Here is a 27,821-nt window from a genome sequence, read left to right as displayed (position 1 = left end):
ACGGCCCAGCCACGGGCTGGGACATGGCCACGATGGCACCGAGGGGCTTCATGTGGCTATGAGAGATGTCACGGGTGCAGGGCTGAGCACGTCTGCATTTAATCTCCCGCCTTGTCCCAGCGAGCCCCCCCTGCTCCAGCCATGGGGAGCCCAGGGGTGGCCACCCGCCCTCCTCAGGCTGCGGCTTCCTCCCCGGCTGGCACCCGCCGGCAGCATCCCGAGGGCACAGCGAACCCTTCCCCTCGGGGAGCCGCTTGGCCCCGACGCCAGAGCAAGAACAGTTCGTTTCTGCAGCCCTGGCCCCGCTACGGGAGCACCACGATCTTCTTCTCCAGCGCCTGCGGGGGGAAGAGGACCCTCCTCATCACCGTGTCCAGCTCCTCCAGTGCCAGCTGGGCGTGCAGCACCGTCGCACCGTCGGGCTCGGCTGCCACCACGTGCTTCAGCAGGCGGTAGAGGTCCCGGAGGACGTCCCGCAGCACCTGGGCAGAGCGGGCAGGAGAACCGTCAGCACCCGCCGGCATCGCGCCCGCACCCGCACCAACCCGAAACGCAACCCTCGGCGTGCCCCGGCAGGCACGGTGCTGCCCCTTCCACCGACGCTGCCAGTGCTGGGACGCGGCGGCACCACCACCACCACCACCACGCTGCCTCAGGCCTGAGCCCCAGCTCTCCGGTGACTCAGTTTCCTCACACGCCGGCAGCGCGGTCCAGCACAGCGGTGCATCGCAGCGTCCCTCCGGCACAGGGGCGTGAGGGGAAGCCGAGATCTGTGCCGCGGGGATTCCCGTAGGGAACCGGCTGTTTCCTCTGTGGGAGCTGAGTCCCAACACGCTCATTGCTGGGAAGCGGGGAGGGAGGCCACAGCTCCGCGGAAAAACGGGGCATTTCCAAGTCAAATCAGTGACAAACAACTCCCACGGCTCCCGAGAGTTGGCAGCGTCCTGCGGCACAGCACGGCACTGCCCCATGGCATGGCACTGCCCCACGGCACAGCCAAGCAGCTCAGAGGGACGCCCCTCCCTGGGAAGGATCCAGCACCGGGGGGAGCACAAGCTGGAGGTCCCGGTCCCACGGGACTTTCCCTGGAAGCTGCCTGGGAATGGGCCCTGCAGCCCCCGCGGGGCAGGGGCTGGCCCCGAGGAGCACCGTGCCGGTGCCCGGGGATGCCCAGGAGCCTGGCGAGGCTGCCCCTGCCCCAGGGACGAGCGGGGAGGTGACCCACCTCGGTGGCCTTCTCGCTGAGCCCCCGCAGCAGCAGCACCACCACGTGCACGGCGGCTCTTCGCACCTCCGCCTCGGGGTCCGTCTTGGCTATGGCCGTCAAGCAGGAGGTGACCTGTGGGGACAGGGCGGCGGGGCCATCAGCAGGGGGACACCCGGCAGAGCAGCCGGCCATGGTGGTGGGGATGGCCTGGGGCTGGAGGGTGAGGATGGGACCCCTCCACCCAGCCTGCGGCAGCCACACGTTCCCCTGCTGGGCACCCAACTGGGGGGACTGTTTTTTTGCAGGGCGCCGGGCACCGAGCAGCCCTCCCTCTCGCAGGGGCCGAGCAGCACGCAGACGCCTTGGAAAGCTTTATAAAAAGCAAGCAGAGTCGAAGGAACCTAATTAAACCCCCGGCAGTGACAGCCGGGAGAATTAGCAGAGCTAGCGCCTTCCCGAAATAGCTGTGTGGTGCATTGGCATCTCATCAAACGCTGCCGGTACCCTACCGACGCCGAGTGGCTGCGAGCAGGGATGGGAGAAGGGAACCTGAGCTCCGCATCCCTGATGTCTCCTGACTTCCCTCCTGCCCCGGGCGGCACAGGGGGCGAAGCTCCGGCTCCCGCGGGGGCACAGACCCACCAGCTCGAGGGCTGCCGCACCTCGGTGCCCGGCTCACCCCAGCGGGACCACAGCTCCGGCGGCAACTGCATCGCACCGGGAGCCCGCTGCCTCAGCTGCCTCGTGATAACGGGCAGGGTAACGAGGTCTCCTTAAGCGGGAGCGGTGCCTCTGGCAGGTACGGACTGTGCCCCCAGCTCTCCTCCTCCAGCGCGATTGCCATGGGTGGAGCAGGCACCATGCATTTCCTTGGGCTATCGCTTCCCTGCACAAGCGACATCTTTAGCTGATTATAAAGCTTTTAGCCCTAAAAACAGGGGCTAGAATTTCCTGAGCGTTTGCTTCAGGTCCAATGACTTCTATACCCTCCGCTATCAGCAAATATCCCTCAGGTCCTTTATGGAAACCCCAGGCTGTTGTCCTCCAGCACCAGCCCTGCCATCCGCTAACGAACCACCTTTGTTAATGAGCGATGGCCCCACGCTCCCCAGGCAGGGACCCGGGGAAGGGGCCGGCAGTGCCGGGATGGAGCCGGTACCTCCTGGATGATGGAGCCCAGCTGAAAGCCGAGGTGCTGGCAGAGCTCGCCCAGGTTGGAGAGGCTGCTGGCCCGCAGCGCGCTGTCAGGGTCCCGTGCGCCCCGCAAGAAGGCCTGGACCAGTGGCTCCCGGTGCTTGAACACCATGTCCCCTGCAAGAGAGAGTGGAGCAGCATGTCACGGGCAAGGAAAAACCCACAGCCCCTTCCTGCCAAAGCCCCGCTCCATCAGGAGCAGCCGGATTGCCCCCGCCCCTCCTTGCAGCACCACCGAACAGCTGGATGCAACATCTGGAGCACGGCTTGTGCCCAGTGTGGGGACCCGGGCGCAGCTCTGAGCGAGGCACAGACAGAGCCTCGGTGGGGACCCGCCGTGGTGCCAGGGACGAGGACGCCATGGCGCGGTCCCCGGGGTGCCGGCAAACCCCGGCAGCACACGCCCCACGGCGAAGACCTTTGTCTGGAGCCGTTCGGTGCATCCCACGTCCCCCCGGCTCCCGCGGGGCCGTTCAGAGGTGACCGCAGATACAGCACACAGAAATGAAGTGCGAAGCCCAAATTCTCACGTAATTCAGCCGCACAACCCCCCCCAATTAGCACACGCAGGCGCCGCGGATGTGTGAGCCGCCTAATTAGAGGTCGGCGCGCAGAGCCCGTGACCGGCATGCTCAATCACCCGGCACAAGAGGTGCCCTGGGCCAGCGGCCGCGCTCCCCACGGCGTGGGCACAGCTCCCACCGGGCAGGGTCTGCTCCGGCCGAGGGGAGCGCGGGGTGGCACTCGCCTGGGAGTAACGGAGGAAAGGAGGAAGCTCCGGTGGGCTAGCCGACCTGCAGCTCGGTGGTTCCCTGGCTCTCCCAAGCCCCATAAGCCCCTCGGACACTGGTGTCCTGCAGCCAACGGAGGCAGTGGGATGCCCCAGGACGCCCCGGGACGCGGGGACAGGAATAAGCCCTGTGGGCAGCAGTGGGACCCCATCACCTTGCACACAGGGGCTTGGGACCGCTGCTGCGAGGGGCTGGGGACCGGCCAGCCCCTGCACCGCCAGCACGCCAACAGCCTGCCAGCACCGGCTGTGTGCAAGGAGGGGAAATACTGCATGCGATGGGCAAGAGCTGGGCAGGAACAGGCAAGGCGGCAGGCAGCGGGTTCTTCTGTAGGACCGTCCCGTTGTAGCTTCACTCTTCCTACATGGCCCTCCCTGTTACTAAAGGACGGTGTGCTCGGAAGGGCAGCGATGGCTCTGCGCAGCACAGGGTGGGAGAGCTCAGGGCAGCGGCGTGACGCCAGGAACGGCCACGCTTGCTGGGGAATGCAGCCTGCTCCGTGCTTGCACCCCAGGAGCTGGTATTATGGCAGTCCAAGCCGTGCTGGATGATCTGAGCATGGTGCATCTCCTCCAAAGCCAACAGCACACCGGCACTGTGCCGGACGGCCACAGAAAGCGCACGAAGCGTTTCCCTTCCTGCAGCAAGCAAGGCACGTGCTCCCTGACAGAGAAGGGAAAAGGTCTGACATGGCGCACCCAGAGCAGACGTAATGGGTTTGCAGCAAAAGCTAACTGGGTCAGTGCAAGGTCTCCACGAACCCTGGCATGGCGCTCGGCCCCGCGGTGCTGGAGGCGGAGGAATGGCACCGCACGCCTAGGACAGGGCTGCCGTGCGCTTCCAGCCACGCTGCCCACGCCGGCTGTTTGCTGGGCGATAGGCGCCTGCTGCAAAATCCCCTCCCGGATGGGAAAAAAGCCGCTCCAGTGGGATGGCAGGCAGGGACGGGGATGGGGACGGGGCAGGAGGGAGGCACGGCAGTCCCCAGGCAGCAGCAGGAGAGCTCTGAACCACAGCAGCGCTGCTGCACAGAGCAGAGCGTTTCTGGAAGCACCGGGTAAATCCTCGCTCTTGAATTCTGAAGCTTTGCAACAGAAACAACATCGTGCAATTTGTTCTATAAATACGCAGGCGAGCCAGGACGCGCCGGAGTCGCTGCCCGCGGCAGAGGCACCGGGGGGAGGAGGGAGAGCCGCGGCAGAGGCCGTGCCCACCGTCCCGCTGCCAGCCGTGCCATGGGCAGCTGCCGAGGGAAACCCAGCGCGGCGCAGCTGCAGCGCCGGGCAAGGGGAGGGCTGGACACACGGACATCGCCCAGGGGCCTTTAGAGACCAAGAGGCTCTGCCGCCGCTGGCATGAGCTCCATGGGGAGATGACGGGATTGCCGGCCCGTAGGACGCCCTGTCCCCATCCTGGCAGCGGGCAGGGGAGCAGCACGCCCAGGGAGCACCAGCCCCGGCAGGATGCCCGCAGCGGGCAGAGCTCGGGGATGCCGCCACGGCCAGGGGATGCCGCTGCGGCGGCTGTGCCCTGGAGAAGAGCTCCGGCAGGCCAGGCAGCCGGGGAGGTTGGCTCTGCCATGGCCAACCTGGGGACAAAGCACCCGGCCGGTGATCAGGGACCCCTGCCTAGCTGCCCTGGCAGCGGGGACACCGGCTGCCACTTTCCGCAGCTGCGGAGAACTCCAGCTCCCTGCTCTCGCTGCCCTGGCCTCTGCTGGGGAATAAGACAAGGTGTTTTAGGACGTGTCCCAACAGCGGCTGCCGGAAAGGCCTCATCCAGCTTTTACCCCTCAGCCCTGCGTGCCCGGGCGCTTCCCGGCAGCCTCCGAGCCCCACGCTGCCGGCCGAGGGGACGGTGGGCTGCCGGCAGGATCCGCCACCCTGCTCCTGCCCACCAGCAAACCCCGGCCAGGCGCCCTTCAGCTTCCAACCCTCCGTGGCAGGGCCATGGGAGCTGGTTCTCACCTCCAGACAACAAGAAGCCCCCGATGGCTTTACCCCCCGGACCCAGCGGTGCGGCAGAGTGCAGCGAGGGGCCGAGCGGCACGGCGGCTGCCGGCAGCGGCCAGCACTGCTGTGCCCGCGGGGACTCACCCAGCGCCCGGGTGACACGCATCAGCACCTCGCCCAGCTTCATCCTGCTGACGGCAGCTGCGGTGTCCTCCGTGCCCCGCGCCGGGCACCCGTACCGTGCCAGCAGGACGGGCAGGATCCGCTCCGGGTACTCGCTGGAGAGCAGGGAAACGCCTGGGGGGAGAGCGAGAGGAAAGCGCGGCTCAGGGGCAGGCAGGAGGACAGCACGTGCCACCACGCTCGGCAGAGGAACGGCCGGCGGCTGTGCCGCCCCGGTGCCCTTGGTGCAGCAGGTGTAGCCGTCACCCGCAGGACCCCCTGCACCGCCCCGGCCCCACGGCACATCCCACAGCCCCTCCATGCAAAGTCACAGCACCGGGGCAGCCCAGTGCTGGGTGCGGTTGGGTGCCAAGCTGAAAGATAAGTAATTCAGCAGTTGGCAGCAGGTGCCCACTAATTGCTGCTGGTTAATGCTCATCGACCCAGCGTCAACCCGGTACGCCGGCCGTCGGACGCTGCGGGGCTCGTCCCCAAGCTGGCACAGCTTTGGGGCAGCCGGGTACCGCAGGCGACGCTTGGGCGCAGTGTCTGGTCGCTGTTCTCAGCTCCCGGCCATTGGGCACACGCTGCTGGCGCGTCCTCGTCCCCGCCAGGGCTCCAGGAACCCCCCGGGTTTGCCTGGCCCGGGCTGGGAGCCGGAGCCCAAGTGCACCCCGCGCCGGCTGTGTCTCCTTGGGGATGAAGAGGGGTCAGACCCCGGATGCAGGGCACGCATCGGGCTACACCGCAGGGATGCACTGGCTTTGCCGTCCGTTTAGAGAGCTGCCCGGAGCCAGCAAGCCTGAATGGAGCATCGCAGGCAGCGCCGGGTGAAAACCAGGCTGGGGGCAGGCACCCGGCAGGGCTCTGGCAGCACCGGGCTCCCCGGGAGGTGGGTGCCTCTCTGATGGTGAAAGGCAGCTGCTCTCCAGGGAAAGAGCGAGTGGCAGAGGCTGCCCTGGCAGTGCCAAGCGCTGAGTCAGGCCAAGCCCCAGCTCCCCTGCCCTCCAGGAGCAGCTGCCTTCACCTCCAACCCCGTTCCCCAGTTATCGGAGGGCACCCGGCGTGGGTTACCCTCCGCAAGCCCGGGCACGTCCGGCGGGGCAGCAACCTCTCCTCTGGCACCACCTCGCCAGAGCCTGGCTCGGTGATTCCCAGCCGTGCTGCGACAGCCGGCTGTGGTCCCAGCACTGGCACGGCCAGCTGGCCGGCAAGCCCTGCCGCTGCGGTGGGGAACCCAACCAGGGCAGTGGGGAGCCCACCTGGCACGCACGGCAGCACCACGCACGGCAGCACCGCGCGCGGCATGCCACAGGTGCTGCTGCCAACGCAGCGCGGGCTGGGTGAGTCACCACCGCAAGGAACCGCGTCAGGGTTAATCACAGCCGCAGCCGGGCTGCGAAACACGGAGGCAGCTGCACAGGGTGTATTAATCACCCGGGGACGGTTGAAGCATTTGTGTTTCACCCGCAGGGCAAGGACAAACCCGTCCCACTCAAGACCGTACAGGCAGAGGGAAGCACGGTGATAAGCTCCTTTTCCAGCTGCTGCTCAGGGTTACCTTCCCAACAGCAGCCAGGGCTCCCGGTGGCGCCGGTATAGCTTCAGGTCATGGGAATGGCACCATCCTTCCAAGTAACCCGGCGCACCACGACCCGCTGGCATCGCAGAGGACGCCCGCGTCATCCCAGGTGCGGAGGCACCTGCCTGCAAATCCCGACGGGCGGCCTGGTGCCACGGCTGCGAGGGTTTCCCGGGAAGCGGCGTGAGCAGCCGCAGCACCCGGTGACCCCAGCAGCAGCCCGGCGCGGGGAGGAGGGCAGCGAGCAGAGCGGCACACTGCTCTCCTGCCAGCCCGCTGCCTGCTGCCCGCTGCTCCCCACCTCCTGCCTGCACGGCTGGGACCAGCGCCAGGGCTGGGTGCGTGCCCGCTGCTGCTCTCCCTCCTCAGCCAGCCACAAGACACGATGGATCGGGGGACCTACCCAGAGAAAGCTGCCGTGGTTCCACTTCCACACGGCTGGCCGGCACCGGTCGGTAGTTACTGCCTTGGCCATGGGGAGGGAGGCGGCAGAGCCGCAAGGGAGCACCAGCGGGTCCCCACGGCCCCGGCTCCTCTGCCAGCCACGGCTGAACAGACCGGTGAGCCAAAAAGTCAGCCCGGTGCAGAACTGGGGCGCTGGGGCTGTGCCCGCACCGCGCTGAAACCGCAGCCCCAGGCCGGCGGCACGGGCTCGGCACGGGGACTGGGGGATGCCCTAAGGGTGAACCTGCCCCGGGCTCCACCGAGGAGGTGCCTGTGGTCTGTGCCGATCAGCAGCTCAGTCAGAGGGTAAATGAACTACAACCGGGAGCCAAAGCCCGCTGGCTTCGGGAACATGGCGCAGAGCCCGTCTGCAGCTCCAGGCTCAACCGAACGGCATGAAGACGTGGTCCAGGAGGGCAGGAGATGCTGAGCCCCCAGCCTGGCTGCAGCTCTGCTGCTCTTCACGCTTGCTCCCCAAAGCCCCCCCAGCACAAAAACATTCTCCTGTGAAGCGCCGGCACTTGCTCCAGCCGGGCATCGCTCACCTTGGATGGCCGAGAGGTAGACGAAGGCGTCCTCGTGCTGTACGTTCTCCAGGAACACCTGTGAGGAGGGGGGAACGCTGTCGGCAGCAGCCCCACGCCGGGCTGGCAGCACACGCCAGGCAAGAGCCTGGCGCCTTCAGCCGACGGCAAGGTCGGAGGGCTCCGATGATATGGACCATCCCCAGCCAGCCCCCAGCCCGCTGGCATGCTCAGCCCCAGCTCCGTGCCGCGGTGCAGGACAGGGACCGCGGCGGGAGCCCGGTACCTGGAGAAGTTTCTCCTGAAGCCGAAGCGCCTCCGGATCCCGCTGCGTGATCAGGCTGGAGAGGCGGCGCAGGGCGGCTGCCCGGCCGGGGGGCTGGGGGTCGTAGGCCGATACCAGGAGCTCCTGGAGCCCAGCCGGGGCCGGGCTGTCGGCACATGGGGCTGGAGCGGGACCCGCGGTGCCGGGCTCATGCCTCTCACTCTGCTCACCGCTCCTCTCCCTGGGAGCCGAGGGGCTGCTGCGGTCGTGCCGTGGCAGTGCCTGGCCACCCCCTGGGCTTGGGGCTGCGCCGGGGATGCCGGCAGGGCTCTGCACTCCTGTCCCCGGCTTCCTCCCCAGCACGCCGTCGGCAGCGGCGCCCACCGTCCCGGGGGAGAAGGCCCCGCGGGTGCAGATGGCGATGCGCAGGTCCGTGGCCAGCTCCTGGGTGAGGGGCTCGGGGTAGGTGCGGGAGAGCTCCTCCAGCAATGGCACCAGCCGCTTCAGCACGGCGAAGTCGCTGGATTGCAGCTGTGGCGGAGAGAGAAGCAGCGCTGGCACGGCCGTAACGGGAGGTTCGCTCCCCGGGATGCTCCTGGCTGGCAGGCAGGCAGGCAGGCAGGCAGCCCAGCGGTGCACGAGCCCCAGAGGCCTTTTTGTAGCCCCGCAGCCGCGCCAAGCTGGCCGCTCTCCATCCCCACCCCGCGAGCCGGGCTCCAGGAGCCATGAGCTGCTCTCGGGGACAGCTGATCTCGCGGCTGATCCCAGATGCGGCATCTCCGGCAGGGCAGCAGCCGGCAGCAGCCGTGACCTCGCCGGCCTGGCCCGGGGATGCCGCAGGAGAAGGTGGGAAGGGCAAGAGCCCAAAGGAGAGCGGTGTTGGTGCGGGACCCTCGCGCCCAGCGTGGGGGCTGCGCTGGGACCATCCCTCCCACTGTCCTGCCAGCGCCGTGCCCTCGGTCCTGCCCTCAGTCCTGCCCGTGGTCCTGCCTGGAAGGAAGCTCCAGGCAAGGCAGCTGCGACCTGCCCGCCCCGAGGCTGCGGTGCCCGAGGGGCAGAAGTTCCTGCCCTAAATTGCATTTAACCGCTAATCCCAGAAGCCAAATCTGGGCTGTAAGACCTGAAAAGCGACGCTTTAGCAGAGATTTTGGGGAGCTTTTGGATGATTGTATAAAAAACCCTCGGCCACTGAAAGCCAAACGGCTTTGCAGCCGCCTCCCAAACCTTTTGCATTCAATTTGCCGAGTTAAGTCGCTCCCATTAACGCCGGAGCGGGAGCAGGAGCTCGCCTGGGAGGGGGCCCATTAGAGCCGCGAGACTCTGGTTTTAACTTTTCTCCAACTAAATAACGTTCTTTTCCCAACGTTGGGAATTTAGCAATAAGACACAATAAATCATCTTTTGCCATTAACAGCTGGGTTTTCCTTTGGGCGAGTCTGGGGATGAAGCAACCCCGGCAGCTCGGTGATGAAAGCGCAAGCCGGAGTGACTGCAGCGCGCCAAGGGATGCGATCGCTCGCCGGCGGCAGTTCAGCCGACGCCGCGTAACGGCGCAACCGAGCAAGGTGCCGCTTTCGTAGAGGATTCCCAAGAACACTACAGCTCACACCGGGAAGCTCGTTGTGCTCCGGAGATGGAGCCCGTGGATGCATAGGGACGCAGAGGATGCAGCGTTGGTATTTAAAGACGCTGTATGTGACTGCGCTGCTCTGTCAGCGCCTTCTCAGAAGCGGATTTTGGATTATAAATTAATTAACTGGGCTCTCAGGGGTGCCCTGCCAGGATCAAACCCTCGGCCAGCGCCCTGGCACTGCTCTAAGGAAAAATAATATATATATACGTATACACCCTGGGATTAAAGAGGGACGCCAGCTCAGGGAGCACCCCGAGCCTGGAGCAGCGGCTGCGGCACCCCTCGGCCGGGCACGGCAGGACGGTGCCCGGTCTCCCCCCTCCCCGCGGCTTCGCCCCCTCACCTGGACGGCTCCGCTGAGCATGGCGGCCACGAGCCCCATGGCCATGGCGAGGGTCTGCGCCTCCGCCGCCGCGCCGGGGCCCTGCGCCGGGCTGAGGCAGGCCCGCTGCAGCGTGGCTGCCACGAACTCCTCCACCTGCCAGCAGAGAGTGCGGGGAAGAGCAGTTAGGAGGGGGATCCCCGGGAGGCCGCCCCTGCCCGCACCTCGGGGTGCCGGTGCCTTTCCCGGAGCCGCGTGCTCTTCAGCTCTCGCTGTCTCCGTATCTATTTGAATTTTCCAAGCCCGAGCCTTTCTCTAGCACAATTTCATACAAACTCTTCGTGTTTCCCTGTTGTTGGCACCACTGTGGATGCACCGGGGATGCCGGAGGGAGCCGGGGCTCCCGAGGCGGTGCTGGAGCCCTGAACCATTGCCCACCGCTCCGGCATTAGCACAGCTGGGCTGATTTGCCAGGGTGGCAGCCCCCAGCCCTGCGCCAGGACGGCTGAACCGGTGGGCGAGGATTTTGAGAGCCGGGCTGGGAAGGCGGCTGAGCCACACAGCTCGGTCCATCAGCCGCCGGGCTCCGGCGTGGGCTGGGCAAGCTCACGCTGCCCGTCTGCCCGTCCACCGCAGCCCCAGGACAAGGCGATGGTTAAACCGTGGTGGCTGCTCCTGGCAGCAGAAGCCCCCGTGGGGACTGCAGGGGCAGGGGGAGGCAGCCTAGCCCCTTCTCTGCCCCCTGTCCCGCTCCGCCGTGGCCGTGCCGTGGGATGGGAGCTGGAAAGCCAACTGGGATGAGTCAGAGAGGGAAGGTCGGGGTGGTGGCAATAACGGGGAAACACAAAGAGTTCGTAGGAAATTGTGCTAGAGAAAGGCTCGAGCTTGGAAAATGCAAATAGATGCAAGCAGAGACAGCGAGAGCTAAAAAGCACGCGGCTCTGGGAAGGCACCGGTGCTGCAGACCGCCGGCACAGGGCACGGCGGCAACGGCCAGAGTCGAGCAGGGCTTTAGCATGGCTCAAACTTCATTACAACAAAAATCACGCCTGCCTGCCGCCCGCAAGCTCTGGGGAAGAGCAGCCCCTTCCCTAGGCGGGGGTCGCTCCCCGGCGCGGCTCCAGCTCCTGCCGGCCGCCCCACGGCTCCCCGCTCTCGGACACCATTTACCCACCGCAGCCGACGCTGGAGCCAGGCCGCTTACCACGTGTGTCACTACTTTTGTGATTTTCTCACAATAGTTTTTTTTTTTCCCCCCGAGCCCATAATGATCCCGCCTGGCTGGCGTTGGCCTTCTCCACACTTGGCACCAACATCTTTGATCCCACAGGCTTCCCGCCTTTCTAACGGAGCTTGAAATTAGTGAATTTATTTTCTCCATGCCTTTGCTAGCTGCGCTGGCACCGCACGGCTCGGGGCGAGCTCGCCGTCTCCGGCAGCACCCGGCGATGCCGAGAAGGGGCTGGACCGGGGTCGCTCCTGCGTAACGGCCACGTTGCAAAAGAAGAGGAACTATTTTGCTCTTATTTTGGAAGACAAAGTAAGAGGGCAACAAGGTACTATTGCACCAAACCCCACAGCCTCCAGGGCACAGGCACCGGGTTTCCTTATCAGCGGAGAGCTGATCGCTGCCGGCTTCGTTAAGCGCAGCCCTCCCGCAGCGCAGGGAGGCCGGCTGGGAGAGGCTGCGGAGAAGGCGGAGGTACCTTCTGGGCTGATTAATCCAGAGAAGAAACGCCGTCAAACAGCAAGAAAGTAAAAATAAGTGTCAGAACATCTGCTCTCACAAAAGCGACACACAAGCTGACTGGGTTGAAATTGTATTTAATGTAAAAAATAGGAACATTGTGAATAAGTGATCTATCAGTAGATAGCTACTGAGAAAAATAAAAGGTTAAAAAACCCCACCAAATCTAGAAGGGAAAAAAACCTACCTTCATTTGGAAGGGGAAAAAAGCTTGAAAAATAAAACACTGGGGCGTGTTTCTGTCTCATGCAGGAGAGCACCCTTGGTGTACTAAGGGAATAAAGCCGACCTCATGAAACTCGGTTGTGAGGGGGGGGGAATGTAAATAAAATAAATTGTGCAACTGAGGGGGTCCACAGCCACCGCCATCCCTGGGGTCTGGCCTTGGGAAGAGGGATCCTGCTTGCTCCAACCCCGTTATGCCCAAAGCCACGGAGCGCCCACAGCAAGAACCAACGCCCCGAGGAGCCCTGTGCGGCAGAACCCACCTCCAACCGGCCCTGCAACCGCTGTCCCAGCCCGAGGGAGCGCTCCCTGAAATACAGCCCCGGCTGGAACGGTAACGGCTTGCTCCGGGTTTCATTTTTCAGTGGTTGTTTCTTTTTATACTAGACTCACGGCCGGACCCAGAAACCTGGCAAAATCCTTCCCCATTTCCCATCCCAACTTTCTGACCCAGGGAGCGGAGCCGGGCCCGCGCGGGCGCGATGATGGAGAGGCAGGCGAGGACAAAGCAGCGCCGGCTGCTGCCCCAGCGGGCGCCGCCGTGACACCGGCTGGGTCCCCTCCCTCGCTGCAGAGCGCGCACAAAGACTCCTTTGTCCCAAAGAGAAAAGTGAGGAAACCTGCGTTAGCAGTGACCGCCTCTGCTCAAACCACTCAGAGTTAACTGGCGTAACCAGGTCACCGAGTTTAAAAAAACCAAAAAACACAGGATGAGGAAGTTAAAACGCACCGATCAGCTGGGGAATACCGTGCTGCCTCGCACCCAGCAGCCTTCCCGACCCGGCACGGTGCAGGACGGCCGATCCCCTTCAGCGCTGCTGCAGCATGGGCTCAGGGCAGACAGAAGCGCCAGATTTTAACAATCCTTTTTGGGAGCAGGTTCAATGAGTCTCAGCTGGCCTTTGGAATTATAATATTTAATAAATGTGCGGCTGCCCATTCATGACGACATGGACAAGCGCTGGCCGTACGAGCACAGTTAGGCCAGCCCTGATGACCAGACACACCAGTCGGTGCGGGCGTCTCAGCAGCAGAAACCAGAGAAAAGCCACGAACGGCCTACTGGGGGACACGGGGCGAGCAGGACGCGGCAGCGGTGCCGTGCCGCGTTCGTCCGGCTGGCAGCCCGGCTACCACAGCTCCTGGAGGTGGCTGCCGAGACGGGCCAGAAAACCCAGGCACCAACACCATGGACAGGCAGCAAGCACTCGCTTAAAAGGTCTGTCGGGTGCAGATGTCTTTAAGCTTTGTTAAGCTCGGGAATACATTTTGCTCAAAATAAAGACGAGAAGCTGGTAAGTCAGAGTTCTGATTAACACACAGACTACTCGCTTGGCTTTTAATACACAACCACGGACACAAATATGAAGATGTCTGCTGGGCTGCTCCCTCCTGTCTCTGTAGCTGACTCTGTCCTTCCTGCTGGCACTGCACAGGACGGTGTCTTGTTGAGACACTTGCACCTGAATCAATAAACTGCTTTTCCTGGGGATGCTCTAGCTTTCTCCAGCTGTTTCTTAGCCATTGTCTCCTTAGAGCCCAGCGGCTCAGAGCTCCGTCTGCCACACGCTCCAGCCGCCGATCCCCCAGGGCTTTGCCATGACCAACCTGAGCAATGTCCGTGAACACGGTGTCCGAGACGCTCTCACACAGCGTGGCCACGAGCTGCAGGACAAGCAGCTTCCTCCTCTGCCCGGCGTGGTACTGCTCCAGCTCCAGGAGGCTCCTTCTGGGCACTGCAGCTGAGTTTGAATCCGCCTCGTCCTCCACAGCCACGCGAGTCAGCTCCTGCCGGGAAGGAAGCACGGAGCACGGGGAGGCAATGGTTAACACAGGCAAACCAGTGCCAGGAACAGTGGTCACCACACCAGTGGTCCTGGGCGCAGCAGGTCCACGTTCCCCAGACCTCCACCCCTCTGCAAAGGGCTCCCCTTCACCTCCCCTCTTCCAGCCTCGGTCCCTTCCAGACGCACACTTGTCACCAGGCCAAACCCTCACAAACCTCCGTCCCTGCGGACACTGCACAGCACCACCGAGCGCCAACCATCCTCCGGGCTGTGGGGCTTGCTGCGTCTCTGCTTGCAGCCTTGCTTTTGGCAGCGCCTCCTCACAAAGGCACCCGGACACCCCGACCCCTTCGCAGAGCTCGTGCTGACTCCTCACACAACCAGGACCTTCCACTCGGTACACCAAGGTCTCCGAGAGCTGCCCGTGGCTCCTGCGTGTGCCACCTGTGTCACAGCAGCGTCCCTACACCCGGGACGCTGCAAACCCCGTGTGACTACGGGCTGGGGCTCTACCCACCAGCAAGGGCACAGAAAGCCCAGCCCAGCCCAGGCAAGGCCAGGAGGGAACTGCAGGGGCTCGGAACGGGATCAAAGGGAGCAACAGGGATTATTTGCAGCCTCTAACACACCATTAAACTTCAGATATGCTCCTGTTGTCAAATGAGCCCAAGGGGAACAAGGGTTAACCCCTTCAGGGACCAGGGCTGCCTCCCTCTCCCAGGCTCTGCTGCCCAGCACACAGCAGGACTGCTCCACCGTGTGCCGTACCCCGGCTCCGTGCTCCCCAGGCACGTAAGGGGACGACCGGTCCCCTTTGCCATCTGCCACACAGGACGCCTGACCCAGGGAAACCGCTCCTGCAGATGTGCCCCAAACAGAGACTTGCCTGCCCTTACCTTCAGGCAGCGGATGAAGAAGTCTCCGGCTAGACCGCTCTTCTGGCAGTGAGACAAGAGCTCCACCAAGTTCTCCACATGGCACTGCTCCAAGGAAACCTTCTGGTAGAGGGCCTCATCTTCATCACTGAAACAGGTCACTGTGTCACCAACAGGAATGTACCCAGACCCCCTCCAGGGCTGGCTCTGAACTACTCCACAGCAAGGTGAAATCCTGCTTCGGCCTCCTCTTGGAAACCTTCCTTCCCAGCACCACCAGGGAGTGGAAGCCTGGAGGCAACTGAGCCAAACTACTGCTCCGTTCATTTGGTCTACGCGATCACGCACTCAGTTTATTAATTAACCTGCATTCATTAAAGGAGTAACATTAACAGAAACCACGAGTGCAAAAAACACATTTAATCCTGCCACCCTATAAAGAACAGGATTAGCGCTGGCTAATTCATGCAACGGTCATAGCCATAAAAGTAGGACAGACGCGGGCAGAGCCATGGCCGTTAAGGAGTAATTTTAATTTATACCCAGTTTAACCAGCACAGACCCCAGGGCAGACCTTCTTCTAATTCAGGTCAGGAATAGACTGAAATGAAACCAAAACGAGCGTATTTGTACAGGGTTTTGTTACGGGTGCCCACAGCTCCCAGCACACCCAGCCCGCGGACACTCCTGGGCAGGAGCTGTGCGCTCTGCCTGCTCCATAGCATCGCCTTGGGCTCGTGCCTGCCAACTAACAGCTACCCCTCGGTAAACCAAATGTCACACTGCTCAGCAGTCCCAGTTTGCGTGGCTGGAGCCTAATGGCTGCAGTTTATTCCCCACATGGCCACACTCTGCCTCTACTTGTAGAGACCATCTGCAAGAGCAGGAGGGGAGTTCAGTTGCTGGCTCCGCGAGGCTGGCATCACCAGAGTCCTTGCTGCGATGGTGTCACCCGCGCCCGAGGGATTCCACTCGCTCCACACAGCCGCGATCTGCCACAAGACAGGCTCAGGCTGGAGGGTGGAAGCCGAATTCAGGGAGCGTTGGGCTACCTGGGCGCCTGGTGGGACGAGACCGCGGTGGGATGGCACTGGCAGCCCCACGCTCGCCGGGGCTCTCTCTGCCAGGCACGCCATGAAACGCTCTACGTGCTGAATAAGGCCCGGGGACTGCCCTCCACGCCTGGCACGGCCCCACCAGCGCTCACCTGATGGTCTCCTCCACCGCGATGGCGGCACCACCCTCGCTGCCCGCGCGGAACCGGCACCGCGGGTGGAGGGTGCGCACGCTGCTGTTCAGCCCCGCAAAGCCTTCCAGCACAGCCAGCGACACCTCTCGCTCCGACTTCTCCAAGAACCACAGCAGGATCTCCTGGCACGGGGAGCTGGCAAGGAGAGAGAAAGCAGTGGTGACCTTGCTCTGCCCGCTGCACCCCTCCCTGCACACCAGCACTGCGACGGGACCGCGCGTCTCAGGGCGAGGGAAAGGACAAGAGTGCTCCGGAGCGACCACGGACACTCCTTGGGATGCCCCAGGCCGCCAGCTCCGGCAGCTGAAGGCATTTGTGCCAGTTTATAAGGGGATCAGCAGCGCATCCTGTCCTTCTGGCGTTCCCAGATGGAAGGATCTGGGTCCTTCAAGATTTCAGGCCAGCCAGGAAGGGAGCGCTGTCTGAACAGCGTGTCTGTACAAGGACAGCCACTTCCACGCAGCCTTGGCAAGCCGCGCCTGGTGCTTCACGCCAACCTGACAAAGTACAGAGCTGTCAGCTGTGCCAAGGAAGAGGAGGGAGGAGACAGGGAGCACTGGAAGGTGGTACGGGAACCCCTGCCAGGGTAAGATGCAGGTTAATGAGGCAGAGTAGCAGCGCTGTGCCAGGGGTCTGGAAACCTGAACACTTCCAGGCAGCTTTGGTTTTAGTTACCCCTGCCAAATTCCTTTGCAAAGAGAGAAGTGAGCAGCGACTCTGTTCACCCAGCAGCAGTGTTAACTTGGCTCGTTCTACAAACTTGCACTCACTACTCTTCGCAGTGATTAACGATGCCTTTACTAATAGTAGAGGCCGTGTCAACACGGACCTTTTAGGGAAAGCCCCCAGCACCCGCATGCCAGTATCACCAAAGCAAAGCGTAAACCCACCGGGAGCGTATTTGCTAGGCTGGCCCAAACTCAGGGCAGCCCAGGGAAAGCCTGGGAGGAGAAAGGAGAGAGGATGGCCAGCGTCTGGTCACCACTGTCCCTGCCACCGTGACTGACGCACGCGGTGCTCGCCATCATACATCAGTCGTGGAGGAGCTGGGTGCAGCACGAGGGACAACTGCCAAGAGGCAGGTCCTGCACGTATCGGAAGAGAGCGATGCCAGATCGGAGAATAATGATCGTGTATTTCCCAAAAGCCAGCACTCAAGCTGTCTTATCCCGTTTTTCTCCTGTTTCTAAATCCCTGGTACCCAGACCCCTCCGACACCCAGCCAGGTCCCAGCGCCTGGCCACAGACAACCACAATCCCTGCTCCTAGGCGGGCACGAAGAGTTAACCTGTGCTCCCACGGCTCCCGCGGGGCACGCTTGCCTCTACACTGAACATTTTGGCTTCAGGGAAGACAAAAACTAACACGAGAACTGCTTCCTCGGGCACAGGTCTGCCGGTAAGGTCACGCACCGTGCCTATGCCTGCGGTTATTGCCTACTTTGAATGAGAGCTCTTCAGGGTGAGAAAATTGGTCTTGGCTTCTGTACGTGCCCATGTAGAGCACGTCCTTTGGAGGTGGGCAGAACGGAGAAGATGAAACCCCAGAAGAAGCCGTGCACAATCCTTCCTTACCGTAAGTATGACACATTCTGCTTGGCGAAGGAATAAAGGGAAAAAACCACTCCCAGGACTGACTGTAAGGATCCCAGCAGCAGGCTCGAGCTGTCATTTCCAACCACATACACCTACGGAGAGAAGGGCACGGGGAGGAGAGTCAAACACCTGCGTGGAGCAGAGGGAAGGCAAAGGGAAGGACAGAAAGCGCATCTCTGCGCAGAACGGCTGCCGCCAGGGAGGATGGCAGAAGGTTTACAGCCTGTGTTCCTTTCAGTCTGGAGCCTGTTTTCCCTGATTATGCCATAGTCTGTATTTAAAGCAGCCTTCAGCACCATCTTTCTCCTAGCATCTGCTTAACCAGAGCAGGGCTCCAAGCTACAGGAACACAGCAGCTAGCTATTGGGGAAGTCTGCTGCTTAAGGGTAAGGTCTTGCGTTACAGAGAGATGCAACGGGCACCTTTGAATTAGCAAATCTTTATGGAAATACCGCACCTAGAGCCAAATCTCCAAGACAGAGATCAGTCCCTAGCAGGGCAGCCGTGTGCTGAGCCGAGCAAGCGGGTTGCAGGGGCTCCGAGGAGGCTGTAGGGCCATGCTCCTCTCCTCCATCTCAAGCAGCACCCTCCCGAATCGCTGTCGATGCCCTCCTCCATGAAACCAGCACCCCCTTCCCAGGCAAGCCACTGTTACCAGCTCACTGCACCCAAGTCCTACCTCGCTGCCCACAGAGCGCAGGAAAAACACTCACAGAAGTCTTACGACATTGCGTTTCTTTTTTAATCCTTGTAAAGGAATTGTCCAAAACTAAAAGCCAGGTAGGATGCTTTCAGTCAAAGCCATAATGCTGGGAAAACTCGGTCTAGAAAACGGTTAAATACCAAGCCTCGCCCAGCTGGACTCAGGGTTTACTCAGGGTTGTTGGGTTCAGGTCCTCATTTCAGCAGGCTCTATCTCCCCTCCACAGCTTTTAGCTTTAAAAAAAGGGGGGAAAATAAAGTCTCTTCACAAGTTCTCCAAGGGACTTCCAGTTGTCTCAGCTGGTGAACTACCTGCTCAGGAGATGCTGTCCCTTCACACCAGAGCGCTCCCCACACCTCTGAAACCCGCAGCTGGAGAGCAATCGCCTGCTCCAGGGCTGGAAGTGCCCTGGGGACAGACCAAAGAGCTTTTGCCTGCTGGAGGCACTGTGACAACCCAGGTAGGAGGACCGGGAGGGAGATTCTCCTGATAATGTCCTGCCCTGCTGTATTGATGCAAACAGACCTTTTTTCCTGCGCTAATCCCCGTGGAGCCATTCTTCCTAACCAGAACCTTTTGTACACAAAGCCTCCCTGATGAAGCCCCAAGGATGGTTTCCCACTCAGCATCAAATGACACTTGCTAGGCAAGAAACCCCTGCAAATCCCCCGCAGGCTGGAGTCTCCCTCGCTAATCTGGCTGCTGTCAGGCCTCCAGCACTACGCCATTAAGGACGGATCCGCCCCACACTCCCCCAGCACTCGCATTGTGAACGGCAGCCACAGAGCAGCCCTCCAGACTGGTCTCTGCCTGCCAGCTCATTACAACACATCATTACTACGCAAAATACTACAACAATCACAGCATTTAAGAGCTTAGCCTGCCTAGGGGCATGCCAGTAAGCAAGTCACCAGCTTCTTAAAATTGAATTCCTGGGTTGGAGATGTCCTTCTGGGTTGGAAGGCGCAGCAGAAAGCTGGGCTGCTGTCAGGGCAGGCAGCGAAGCCTGCAGCGCGGCACTGGTGATACTGGTGGGAACGGCAGAAAAAGGAGCTATGAGGGAAGGTTTCAGAAGAGCGGCGTCTGCCGAACAGCCCTGTTCCTTCACAGGGAGCACAAGAATGGACCCCACCTCTCCCCCAAACGCCAGAGCCAAGATCTGCGCTGCTGAACACCCTGCTTGTCACTGCAAGGGACCCCTTGCGGGAAGGAGCTCCACGGAAGGTGCTAAATCTGCACCCTCCTGCCCACAAGACATTTCTTCTACCGCGGAAAGTGGTCTGTTATTAGCAAAGCCAGAGCATTTCTCCGATGAGGCCCAAGTTTCCTTCCATTTTCCTGAACCCTCCCCATCCCCCAGCACCTGATCAGGGCCTGAAGATCGGGCTGGGAGAGCTGCTGAGCTTCAGCAATCCCTCCCGCTTCGGCAGACAGACACAGAGCCCAGCTCCGAGGCCCCACCGCCGCCGCTGGGTACCGTCCTGCACCAAGAGCAGCTCCGGAGCGCAGGGCAGCAGGGGAGGCGGCCGGACACCCAGCAGCAGCTGCCGAAGGGTCACCCACCCGCAGCTGCAACATGAACTTCATGCAGAGGGAAACCCATGTGTCACGGGGTGCAGCTCAGAGCGGTCCCTGCAAAACAGGCTGCTCATTTTGTCCTTACTTATCAATTTACCTTACTTGTCCAACGGGACTAGATAGACTGTAATGCCTTTAGCCCCCGAGAGGTATCCGCAGGGGGAGACAAACCCCTGGGGACACCCAATGGGGACCAGCTGCAGTGTCCCCGACCATTTCTGGGACACCCGAGGTGAGGACACAGCCACTAACAGCATCTCCCATGTGCCTGAGCTGCTGCCCACCCTCCTTTCCCCGTACCCACACGCTCTCTGCTTCCTAACAGCAGCCAGCAGGATAACTACAACAGCTCTCCCACCTCTCCCCGCAGCTCTGCAATGCCTCCGAGCTCACCTTCACTCTCTTTTTCACCTCAGTGACAGCTCAGCAGCCTCAGAGCCACAACAAACCTGCTCGCTTCACAGCACCCACTGCGAATGCCTCGCTGCCAACTGGCTGCACAATCACCGAGCTATGAGCCCGGGGCCCTGCCAAGCTGCCCTCACTGCAGGGCTGAGCTGGCCAGCCAATACCTCGAATGCCCTCTTTTCCATGTCACTCATTTTGGAAGCGTTTTGGCCCAACGCAAGAGCTGGCTGCCGCCCATCGCGCCGCGAGGGGTTAATGCTGCAGGAGCTGTAGGAAGGCTTCCAGCTCCAGCACTCTGGCTCAGGCTGCCCTCTGCAGACCTCAGAGGCAGGGAGAGCAGCTCCCAGCAGGTTCTCCCTCCCACACAGGTAACCCTGGGCTCACTAAGAGCCATATTATCCACGCTCTACAGGAAGGAAACTGAGGCACGGAGGCCGTAAGAGGAGGGTGGGCCAACGACAGCCTGGGAGAAGAGCTCAGGCATCCTCTGAAGGTTCAGCACGTACAGGATTCCCTGCGATCCGCCCTTCCCTCTGACCAACTGCACGCCTCCGATGCCGGTAGGTGAGCGGCATCAGCTCGGACAGGGACTGACAGCCTGAGGCAACACGCGCCAGGCCAGCGGTACTCCTGACCAGGACGTCCTGCCTGCTCTACTGTTACCTGCTCTACGATCACAGCCCAAGGCCCGAAGCTGCGCTGATAGTACACCCTACAACGGTCCTGTAGAAGCTGAGCAATTTAGCAATGCTCAGAAAGTCTCGCTGCAGCTCACGGAGAAAGACGATACGAGAGCACCATGGAGACTCTTGGCTACTAGCCCACTGCTCAGACTCTTCTTACTTTGACACACCAGAAAGACACTGGGAAAAAACAACCAGCAAGAGCTCACTGCCACCTCGCAGAATGTTTTGGGGTGAAAATGCTTGAAAGGATTCAGGCAGTGCCTCTGGTATCCAGCATAAAGCTGCAGTCCCTCAAGTGCAGCGCTGCGTACAAGGTTATTCTGCGCAGCTCTCGGCCTCGCCTCAGCATCACGATTGCGGGAGACGCTGGGTTTTGTCATGGTGTAACACACACACTGAACTGCTCAGAAAATCCCAAACCAGCTCTTTCTTAGAGCAGTTTTCTTGCCTACCCTCAGGCCCAAATCAGACACGATACCTTGAGCACATCTTCCACACAGCTGCCAAGCTCTGCCTCCGTCACCAGCACAGTCCCTGCTGATAAATCTTCCACTGCTAGCTCTGAAAACAAAGGGCAGAAATATCAGCACCCCTACTCCTCCCCATACCGAGGGGTCTCCAGCAGAACGGCAGCCCCACCATGCCCAGCACCAGAAAGCACCCTGATAGTTCTCCCGCGTTCCCTCCCTCCATCGGGGCAGCGTGGGAACCGATGAGCCCTCGTTAGCAGCGCTAAATATCACTGCAGTGTCGTAAACTCCGCAATGTGACAAGCGAATCAAAGCAGACCACAACTTCGTGATGGATTATTCCCCGGAGAGCCGTTTGCTCAGTGTGGGGAACTGATGGCTTCCATCCGGAAGCCCAAAACGAGACTGTCAGACTGGAGAGCTTCCCAAAGAGCAAACGGCAGAAGCCCCACTACTTGGCTCTTACGCTATAGTAATTTGACTCAAGCGCTAGTAAATATGGTGCACCCAGCCACACAGACACGCTCCCAACTGACAGAGCCGGGCTTGCACACTCCACAGCCCCAGCCACTGGCCCCTGAGAAAATTCTGATGGAAAGACAAAGATCAGCGAGAAACCAGACCCTTCTCCGATCCGGGGCTCGGCAGAGACCAGCGGGTACCTGCTGTCTCCGAGCACCGCAGGAGCGGTGCCAACAGGGGCTGGAGCAGGTGCTTCTCTGCCAGCTGAGGGTGCTCTTTCGCCATGGTGAGCAGCGTGGTGGTGGCCACTCGCTGGAACTGGCGCGCTGTCAGTTTGTCCTGGATGTGCAGCAAGTCCAGAATCTGGAAGGAGAGTCCGCAATAGAGGAATAAAGATCAGCAACCCCTTAGGAGGGGGGCAGGCCGGCTCTTTGCAGCCAACAGCAGAGACTGAGGAGCCTCCTGTACGCTGCTTTGCTGGATGTTTGGCACGACATTCCGCATACGGAAGAGCCGGTCTCCTTCCCGTGCACACGTTAACGCGGGATGTATTTCTGGGCTCAAACCAAGAGCCTGCAGCACTCCCATAGCCAAAGGCTGGAAGCAAGAGCTCCGCAGCAGAGAGCTCCTTGTAGCGCAGTGCTGAACAGCTCGTGTGATCCGGCAACGTTATCCAGCATTTCAATCAAATGTGGAAAATTCAAGAGTAGGGTGGAAACATGTCCCGCTGCCAGAGCAGCAGAAAAACATCTCCACGTTGTCCTGGCTCGAGCCAGGCCACGCTCAAGCAGAAGCGACAATACTGATGCTCTCCAAGCCGGGAGCCGGCTCTGCATTCCCAGCCGGAGCCGGCATGCTGCGGGGAGAGAGGGACCTACCTGGGGGCATACCAGTCGGTAGTAGTCCTCGAGGGAAAGGCACTGCTGCGGGCAGGAAGCCAGGATCTTTGCAACCATGTCGCATTTTCTCCAGTCCACAGCTGCTGCTTCAGCACCACTGCCACCTGCTACGCCAGCAGAAAGCCAAGATCAGCTCAGACCGACAGCAAACGCAGGGGCATTTTTGGTTGAAGCCAGATGTTTCTGGCAAAAAAATCGGATTTCTAGCTTTTATTACTCTCTTTAAACCAAGCATCTTTCAGGAGACACCTGTACTTAAGGACAGAAGGGGAAAAATTATTGCCCAAGACCTCTGATAGTGGAAAACAACTTCTACAAATAGGTGTATGAGCTAAGAGGTGGAGGGAGGTCGTGCTTGGATGGTGTCATCAGGTTGGTGCTGGCCAGAGGAAGCTTTGGCATTAGAAACTGTGGGATTCGGCTTTTAGAGAGCAACAGTTTCCCTCCCTGGCAGGAAACGGGAAGCAGGGGAGCAAGGCTGCCGAGCCCCGGCGCGGGACAGGTCTCACTTCACCTGCAGCTGCTCACAGCCCAGCGCCGAGCACAGCTCCCACTGAACCGGCACCAGCGCAGCTCCTCGGAACGAGCCGCTCTCCGTACACACACAGGGTGCGACCCCACGGAGGCATAAACAGACTTAAATGAGTTTGGATGCTTTCAGTCTGGACCTCAAATGTGACGGTGTACGCCGAACTAAAGGCATTTGCAGTTGGGAGGCATTCACTGTTTGGGAGTTCAGCATAGACAGAGGCAAAATCTGCGTGAGCATCACAGAATCAGCTTGGCCTGACAAAAGCTGTTTCCCATTTCAGTGCTCTGATGGCACTGTCTTTCCCGGGCCTCTCATGGGATAAAACGTCTCAGACAGATCACCACAGTCTCTTTTAATCTGCGATCCTGGAAGCCAAGAGCAGCGTCAGAGCACCCTACTCACCGCCTGTTCCCTCCATGATGCCCCGAACCACAGCCTGAACCCCGCTGGGTCTCATCAGCCTCTCGGAGAGCAGCTGACCACAAAGGCGCCGCAGCCACGCCGGAGCCCGCACAAGGGCCGGCTTTGTTTCTTCCCCGGGAGAGGGAGGACTCTGAAAGGAAACAAAGGAGCAGGCTAAGGAGCATATTTGCACACTCCTGTGCAAACCCTCACTAGCAGGCAAACAGCCTGCGCCCTGCCCTGCAGGGCTTGAGACAGGAGCACAGGACAGGGAAACCTTTTAAATAAATCACTTCTTCATCCAGTGGCACAAAGCGAATTAGGGCTTAATGAGAGAGGCCAGCCTTCCCAAGAGCATCCCCTTGTGCAGAGCTCCCCTCCTTTAATTAAAGCCTCTCAGGGTCAGGCAGCAGCTCTGCCTCATTACCAAAACAGTGCAGGGGGCTCGGGGGACAAGTCGGGTTCGATGCAGGTAAGGGATCCGCAGCGGTGACCCCTGCCAGGACCCGGCACAGAGCGCTGGGCTGCGGAGGTGGCACCGCGAGCCCGCAGGCTCCCTGGTCGAGCAAAGCAATCCCCCGGGACAGCACAAACAGCAGAGCTGTCCGGAGGCTGCGAACCCGCAAAGCGAGCGGTTCGAATGGAGGTGCTTGTTCAGACACCCCGAGGAGGCGGGCTGGCGCTGCTGCACTGGTGGGGGATAGAACAGAATAGAACAGAATAAAATATATTCAGCTGGAAGGGACCTGCAACGATCATTTTGTCCAACTGCCTGACCACTTCAGGGCTGACCAAAAGTTAAAGCATGTTATTAAGGGCATCATCCAAATATCAGCTCGGGTTTTGTTTAACCAGGAGACCCCTGCTTTTATGTGGAAGAACCACAGCATGCAGCGAGAGCGCTGCCCCGCGCAAGTGCCTCGTACGGACCCTCTGCAGCCCTCGCACGTGGGAAGGCCAGCTTCCGCCTGCTCGGGAATCGCGCGCGATCCCAGACGGAGGGATGGCGCACGGCATGGAGCCAGCAGCCCCACGTTATCCCGCCCGCGCACCAGCTGCTCCTCGCATCCTGACCCTGAGCTGTGGGGCGGCAGGCGGGCACGCACCCACCCACAGCACCCGCTCGGAGCTGGGATGCGGTCCCTTCCCCGGCGACTCTCTGAACAACGCGAAGGCCTCCCCAGAGAGCACCCGTTCCCCATCTCCTCCCCCCCGCTGCCACGAGGCAGCCTTTGAAACGGCCACGAGCAGCAGCCGGTGCCGAGGCAGCACCGCTTTGTCCCCTCAAATGGAACAGGGCAGGTTCTGGAAGAGAAGACGCTTTGCTTGGCTGGGCAGAGTGGATGTGACTGCTGAGCCAAGGTGGCGCGTGCTGCGATGAGAGCTCCCGAATTCACACGCACCCACGCACACACGCCCCTGCACGGCAGGGCCGAGCTGCCGCCACGCGAGCGATGCGCACCCAGCAGCTCCGCCTGCGTGTTCACACAGCGCTCGCGGATGGGGCTGCTGCGCTGAACTGGTTTTTAAGGTGTAAGAACATTTCCAGGGGAGCAGCAAAGGCACCCTCGGAGCGTGGCAACACACAGGTCCAGCACCACGAGCGGTATGCACCCCGAGCACCCCGCGCCAGGGACGGCCCCGCCGCCGCCGCTGTCGGGTACCTGCTTGGGCCGGCCCTGCAGGATGAGCAGCTCCCGCACCGCCAGCGGCTGGTAGACACGGTCCAGGATGTGCCGCAGGGCCTCCCGGCACCGCGCTCGCTCCGCTTCCGAAACACCCTGGAAAAAAACAAACCCCGTCGTGGTGAGGACAGTCCCGACTGCGTGTCGGAGCCCCTCCAGCCCCTCGCCCGGGCTCCCATCTCTTCTCTCCCATCACGATCAGGGTGCACGGCCCGGGAGCTGCCATGGGCAGGGAGCTGCCGTGGGTAGGGAGCCCTGGGGCTCAGCGAGTGGGAGCCCAGCACGGCCACGGGCTCAGCCATGGAGCACGGGGAGCGGTGCCAGCGGGCGAGCTCCGGCGAGGCTGGGGACCCCGACGCGTTTTTGGCAGCGCTGGGGGAGCGGGAGGAGAGGGGACCCACGGACCTCGCTGTGGGCGGCGGGGCCGTGGCCCAGCAGGCAGAGGCCGGCGAGGAGGAGGCCGAGGTGGCGGGCGAGGAGCGGGCCGCCCAGCGCGGGGTGCTGGGCCAGCTCGGCCAGGGCGGCGGTGGCGGCGTGGAGCCGGGCCCCGCGGGTGGCCGGCGGCGAGGGCGGCGGCGCGGGGGGCCCCGGGCGCTGCCCCACGCCCGGCGGCAGGTACGGCGCCAGGCCCAGGCCCACGGCGGCCCGCAGCGCCCGCCCCACGGCCCGGCCCTGCGCCACGCTCAGCGTGTCGGCGCTGGGCGGCGGCGCGGCCCCGGGCCCGGCCGCCGGGGCGGCGGGGAGGGCGGCGAGGGCGGCCAGCCGCTCCTTCAGGCAGAGCAGCAGCGCCAGCAGCCCGCAGGCGGCGGCCCAGCCCGGCTCGGCCTCGCCCGCCGCCCCGGCGGCCAGCGCGGGGGCCCGGGCCAGCACGGCACGGCGGAGGCCGCGCAGGGCCTCCCAGCCCGGCGCCCGCCGCAGCCGCTCCTCCAGCGCCGCCGCGTTGCTGCGCAGCGTCTCCGGTCGCAGGGCGGCCTCCGGGTCGGGCCCGGCCGGCGGCCGCAGCAGCAGCTCCAGCGCCTCCACCACCCGCTCCAGCTCCGGGGCCGGGGCCGGCTCCGCGCCGCCCGCCATCTTGGCGCCGTGGCGAAGGGGAGGAGCCGCGCCGCCCGCCGCCATCTTGGGGAGGTGGGGAGGAGGAGGCGGCGCCATCTTGGGGCCTGGCCTGAGGCGGCGGGGCCCGGCCGCCGCCGCCCGCCCCGCTGGGTCGGCGGGAGCGGGGCACGGCAGCGGGTGCTGCCCCTCGCTCACGGCAGCCTGGGGCTCGTCTTCTGCCACGGCTGTCCCCCGCCCGGACCGGCCTGGCGCCGGGGCGGGAGGCCGGCGGTGCAGGCCTCTACAGCACCCGGGGCAGGTCAGGTATTCCCGGAGAGCTGCAGCAAGGCTCGCCCCTCTGCCAAGAACAAGGCTCTGGCTGTGCCCAGCGAAAAGAAGAGAGAAACCAGCAGAGAAACCAGCAATTCTGCCTAAGAAGGGAGAGCCCAGGCGCGTCTCCATCTCGTAATGGGCGTGTGGAGGCAAGATGGGCGTTACCGCCTGCTCGGGGTCCCTGGCCAGACCTCCCCAGCTCCTATGCGTGTTGCAAAGCACATAAACTAGCGTTTTGCCTGTCCGGGGCTGTAATGAGGCGGGATGACTGCAAATCCTCCCCCAGCCTGCTAGGCTGCTGCGTGTTTGGAAGCCCGCGGGCGCCGTGGGGCATGTTATTCTGTGTTTCCTTACGGGGCAGGGCTGCTGACGGCAGGTCACGGCAATTACAGGCTTGGCCAAACACGGGGGATCTCTCATGCTGGCCAACAGCATCGCCTCTGCTGCCTGGCCGGCGCGGGGCAGGGGGCCAGGCCACGCACGGGCACGCAAGCCCGGTTTTCACGCCAGGTCCTGCTCCTCCTTTCCCTAGGGCCTGTCCAGGCGCAAGGCAAAGCCGGGACCTGCTTTTAGCTGCCAGCCCTGCCTCCTCACGGCCCCGGCTGATGGTTAAACACGTGCTCTGGTACGGATCCATCCCTGCCACGCAGGGCCGGGCATTTGCCGTCTGCCCTTTGGAGGCGGCAGCAGCCGTGGCCGCGCCGAGGAACGGCTCTCTGCGGGGCAGGCTGGCCTCTGAGCACAGACAGGGGCAGTGAAGCCGGCAGAGCCACCCCCAGAGAAAAAGGCTTTTAGTTTTCTTAAAACAATTTATTATTTCAATTTTGTATAAAAACCATACAATCAATTAACACTAGACCATTGCTGGCTTCCCAGCCCACATCAGACCCTTTTCCCATGATAAAAAATACAAACCATAACGACAGCTAAACACAGTGTTCAGAATTTCAGTAAAGCTCGTTGATTTCCGAAAGCGCCTTTCATTGACTGCACGATAATTACACCTGGCACGACACAGAAGGAAATCATATCGTAATCTGGGATTCAGAAAAATAGAAATCTGCCTGGAACTATTTT

General features: G+C 62.0%; 1 protein-coding gene across 3 annotated transcripts; it reads right to left on the bottom strand.

Moving 5' to 3' along the window:
* Window positions 1-83: 83 nt before the first annotated feature.
* Window positions 84-26,510, bottom strand: TANGO6 (transport and golgi organization 6 homolog). 3 transcript variants are annotated; one of them, XM_082320766.1, is made up of 17 exons: window positions 25,785-26,510; window positions 25,359-25,475; window positions 23,695-23,845; window positions 22,740-22,864; window positions 22,062-22,224; window positions 21,408-21,490; window positions 17,534-17,646; window positions 15,918-16,094; window positions 14,732-14,858; window positions 13,657-13,836; window positions 10,098-10,232; window positions 8,143-8,652; window positions 7,878-7,935; window positions 5,289-5,441; window positions 2,367-2,518; window positions 1,226-1,339; window positions 84-482 (listed from the first exon to the last, which is right to left on the bottom strand). In XM_082320766.1, the coding sequence occupies exons 1-17, from the start codon at window positions 26,493-26,495 to the stop codon at window positions 306-308; spliced, it is 3,246 nt and encodes a 1,081-aa protein (XP_082176892.1). In that variant the 5' UTR covers window positions 26,496-26,510; the 3' UTR covers window positions 84-305. The 3 variants fall into 3 exon arrangements, with proteins under 3 accessions (XP_082176892.1, XP_082176890.1, XP_082176891.1); XM_082320764.1 differs by having other exon boundaries at window positions 22,023-22,224; window positions 22,740-22,867; window positions 25,785-26,458; XM_082320765.1 differs by having other exon boundaries at window positions 22,740-22,867; window positions 25,785-26,458.
* Window positions 26,511-27,821: the final 1,311 nt, after the last annotated feature.

The sequence above is a fragment of the Platalea leucorodia genome (genome assembly GCF_965183815.1).
Source record: "Platalea leucorodia genome assembly, chromosome: 8".
Lineage (NCBI taxonomy): Eukaryota > Metazoa > Chordata > Aves > Pelecaniformes > Threskiornithidae > Platalea > Platalea leucorodia.
Note: the sequence above shows the minus strand (reverse complement) of the source record. Positions and strands in the feature narration are given on the sequence as shown.

Excerpts from the sequence above, each read along its gene's own strand:
- TANGO6 (XM_082320766.1), bottom strand. The coding sequence starts at position 26,495 with ATGGCGGCGGGCGGCGCGGCTCCTCCCCTTCGCCACGGCGCCAAGATG. Across the intron at positions 25,476-25,784 it reads GCCCCGCCGCCCACAGCGAG|GGTGTTTCGGAAGCGGAGCG; the intron begins GTCCGTGGGTCC and ends GTTTTTTTCCAG. Across the intron at positions 7,936-8,142 it reads TTCAGGAGAAACTTCTCCAG|GTGTTCCTGGAGAACGTACA; the intron begins GTACCGGGCTCC and ends CCCTCCTCACAG.